Below are 2,977 nucleotides of genomic sequence, written 5' to 3'. Positions count from 1 at the left end.
ATACCTAGCATACCCTGCAATTTACCCTACGGTCCGCCACTGGTCAGCAGCTAGTAATAATAGTAGAACATCCAGTGTTCATGCCATACAACAGCGTACAAATTTGAGAGGCAGGGGTGTTGCAAGCGATAGCAGTAGTAGTGGCCGTTATAAGCATAGCCGTAAACAACCACAACAGCATCAGTCAAATAGAGCTGCATGTTATAGGTGTGGTAGAGGGAAACATAAGCCAGATGAGTGTTGGTTTAAAGAAAAAGACTGTCATAATTGCAAGAAAAAGGGATATATAGCGTCACAATGCAGGACAAAGAAAACCACTACGCGACATCAACAAAATTCAGTTCAAGTGGAAGAACAACAAGACAATAACAGTGTAATAATGGCTTCAATGATCAGTGCGTCAAATGCGTCTAACCCAATAAAAGTTGAACTTGAACTAAATGGACAGAAATTTGATTTTGAGACCGGTGCTAAGTATACAGTTGTACCTGAATGGGTATATAGTAAATTAAGCAATGTTTCGCTTTCAGAATCTAGTATTCTTTTTAAGAGTTCTACTGGTGAACGTGTTATTTTGGAAACGGGGGATCGTTTTCTGGCTAAGGGGGTTTGCTGGCAAAAGGGGGGTTCGCTGAAAAAGGGGGGTTCGCCCGAACCCCTAAAAACCCCCCTGGCTACGGGCCTGTTTATGCACATTTTAGATAAATTTGGCGGCCATTTTTCAAAATGGCCGCCATTTGTATACAAGGAGTAAAATCAAGTGTCAACAGGGCTTAGGGTGACCAGAAGGGATTAATTAGGATATCTGGCTATGTGGATTGCTTCTAACATTCCACTCCCCCTAACTCATTTTTTTCAGATTTTTTTTCTAGTCTAATTGTTCTACAATGACAGCTGAAAAATCAGAAGTAAAATTGTTCATTTAAAATACAATAATCATTTAAGTTCACTTTGAAACAATTACTAGATTTAAAAGTTTTAATTTTACTACAGTTAAGAACCCGTACATTATTTAAAACTAAAAACTATTCCCCCATAGGACTATATTACTACAAGTTTAACACCAGCGTTAATATAGCGAACGCCGTTTGTGTGAACACTTTGGATTTTAATCCGTGGATTTGCTTACGCCAGCGTAAGCTACGCTAGTCTTACGCTGTATGTGTGAACATACCCTTAGTGAATGTTCATCAAAAGTATGAAAATAATCAGCACTATAAAAACATTTTATAACAGTCGACCTTCAAGTAAATGAAGATGGCTGACATACAAATCTGACATATAATCTGTTCTTATTTCAAACTATGAGGAATACCTTCTGTTAGTACTTCACAAGCCTCAGTGAGATTCAGTGAGAATTTCAAGGAATCAATGAAAGGCTCCATATATCTTTCACTGATTATCTCTCTGTTTTCTAGATCACTGATCATACTCCAGCTGTCGGTATACCTCTTAGCAGGGACATTATATAATGCATCAAGCTGCCTCACATTGTTTATGGTCAGTTGCATACCAAATTTCATTAGCTTTTGTCTGTGGGATGTAAATGCTTTTGAAATGGATCCTTCCTGAACTTCCGGGAATGATGGCAGTCTTTTTTTAATCTCCCGTTGAAGACCAAACTGTTTAGTTACTGCAATAGTATCACAGATGAGTCCAAGATTCAGTTGACCTTGAGCATATAATGTATTCAGCAATTCCATCGTATTGGTTGTGTCTGATAATTTTAGAAAATCCATCATATCGCTGAACAACACTTTCAGCATACTAAGACATACATGGCTGTCATACCACTGTGAGACAATAACTTTAAGCACATTTAACTCCTCATCTGACAATGATATAAAATAATTAGACATTTAAGAATCATGTAAAACATCCAATTGTACATAGAAAATAGGGTTATCACTTAGAGACAATCATTGTACAATATACCTTCACCACATCTACCTACAGAGTATAAAGATGGTAGATTCAAAATATCTGTAAATATCTGAATGGAACAAAAGCATATGTCTGCATTTTTAAGGTTTTCTCATAAATTTAAGGTACTGTACATTAAAATATTTCAGTCAATGATGTCAAAAATTTGTAAATTAAATTTATTGCTAGAGTATTGCAGAAACTAGTGTTGTTACTGTACATAATTCACCACCATGCCTTGACAGCAATCACTTGAATTTAAATGATGAGATCTGAGGAAATACTGATCATTTTGTGATCTGACTAATAACGTTTAAATACAGTGTTCTCTTGTTGCCACTTTATCAGTCTGAGATTGTGCCTACCTTCTGTTTCAGAAGAACCTCTACTGCGCTTGTAACCAATGTCTATAGAAGACAAAAACAAATAAAGTAAAAACAAATGTTTAATTATTTCCGAATTAAATAATTGTTGAAATGGCATGAATGTTGTATGCGAATTATTGTTAGACTCGATCCATGTGACCGAAGCATTTTTCCCAAGATAAAGAAACAGAGCTTACTTTTCAATTTATTTTAACTGTTGAAAAATATAAGCAAAGTAATTTTATTAAGAAATTGATTATAAACACTTTTTTTTAATGATCACGACCCCCCCCCCCACAAAAAAAATCCTGGATACACCCATGTAGGCGCTATATTTGTTAAACGCCTCTCACTTAAATTCATAGTATTTTGTACAGAGTTAATTGACTTTAAACAATGCTACATATTTCATTGCAACTTTTTTGGTGACTGATTATAAATATTGTTATTTAAATATTTATATTTTTGGTTGGCGTTTTAATACCCAAATAATCTTTGTCATCGTCGCCAACATCCTCATCATCAGTATAATCGTCAAGATCATTCGTCACCTTTGTTAACATTATCAGCAGGAGAGGATCCAGAAAAAAAATGCTAGTAGAGGATTAAGTATCAAAAAGGTTTTAATAATACCATTTAAACACTAAAATATCATTATAAGGTCTTTCCATTCTGCATTTAAATTATTC

At 35.0% G+C, this 2,977-nt stretch overlaps 1 protein-coding gene across 1 annotated transcript in view; it reads right to left on the bottom strand.

Moving 5' to 3' along the window:
• Nucleotides 1–2,957, bottom strand: part of LOC117108139 — an 18,192-nt gene extending 15,235 nt beyond the window's left edge. The window contains exons 1-2 of the mRNA XM_033250092.1: nt 2,289–2,957; nt 1,316–1,831 (exon numbers count right to left, since the gene is read on the bottom strand). Of these exons, the coding sequence (XP_033105983.1) occupies nt 1,316–1,831; nt 2,289–2,406 (634 nt within the window). The 5' untranslated portion in view covers nt 2,407–2,957. The remainder of the gene's footprint in view (nt 1–1,315; nt 1,832–2,288) is intronic.
• Nucleotides 2,958–2,977: the final 20 nt, after the last annotated feature.

This window comes from Anneissia japonica, unplaced genomic scaffold (assembly GCF_011630105.1).
Source record: "Anneissia japonica isolate Jap-2015-1 unplaced genomic scaffold, ASM1163010v1 scaffold288284_len1145801_cov181, whole genome shotgun sequence".
NCBI lineage: Eukaryota > Metazoa > Echinodermata > Crinoidea > Comatulida > Comatulidae > Anneissia > Anneissia japonica.
Note: the sequence above shows the minus strand (reverse complement) of the source record. Positions and strands in the feature narration are given on the sequence as shown.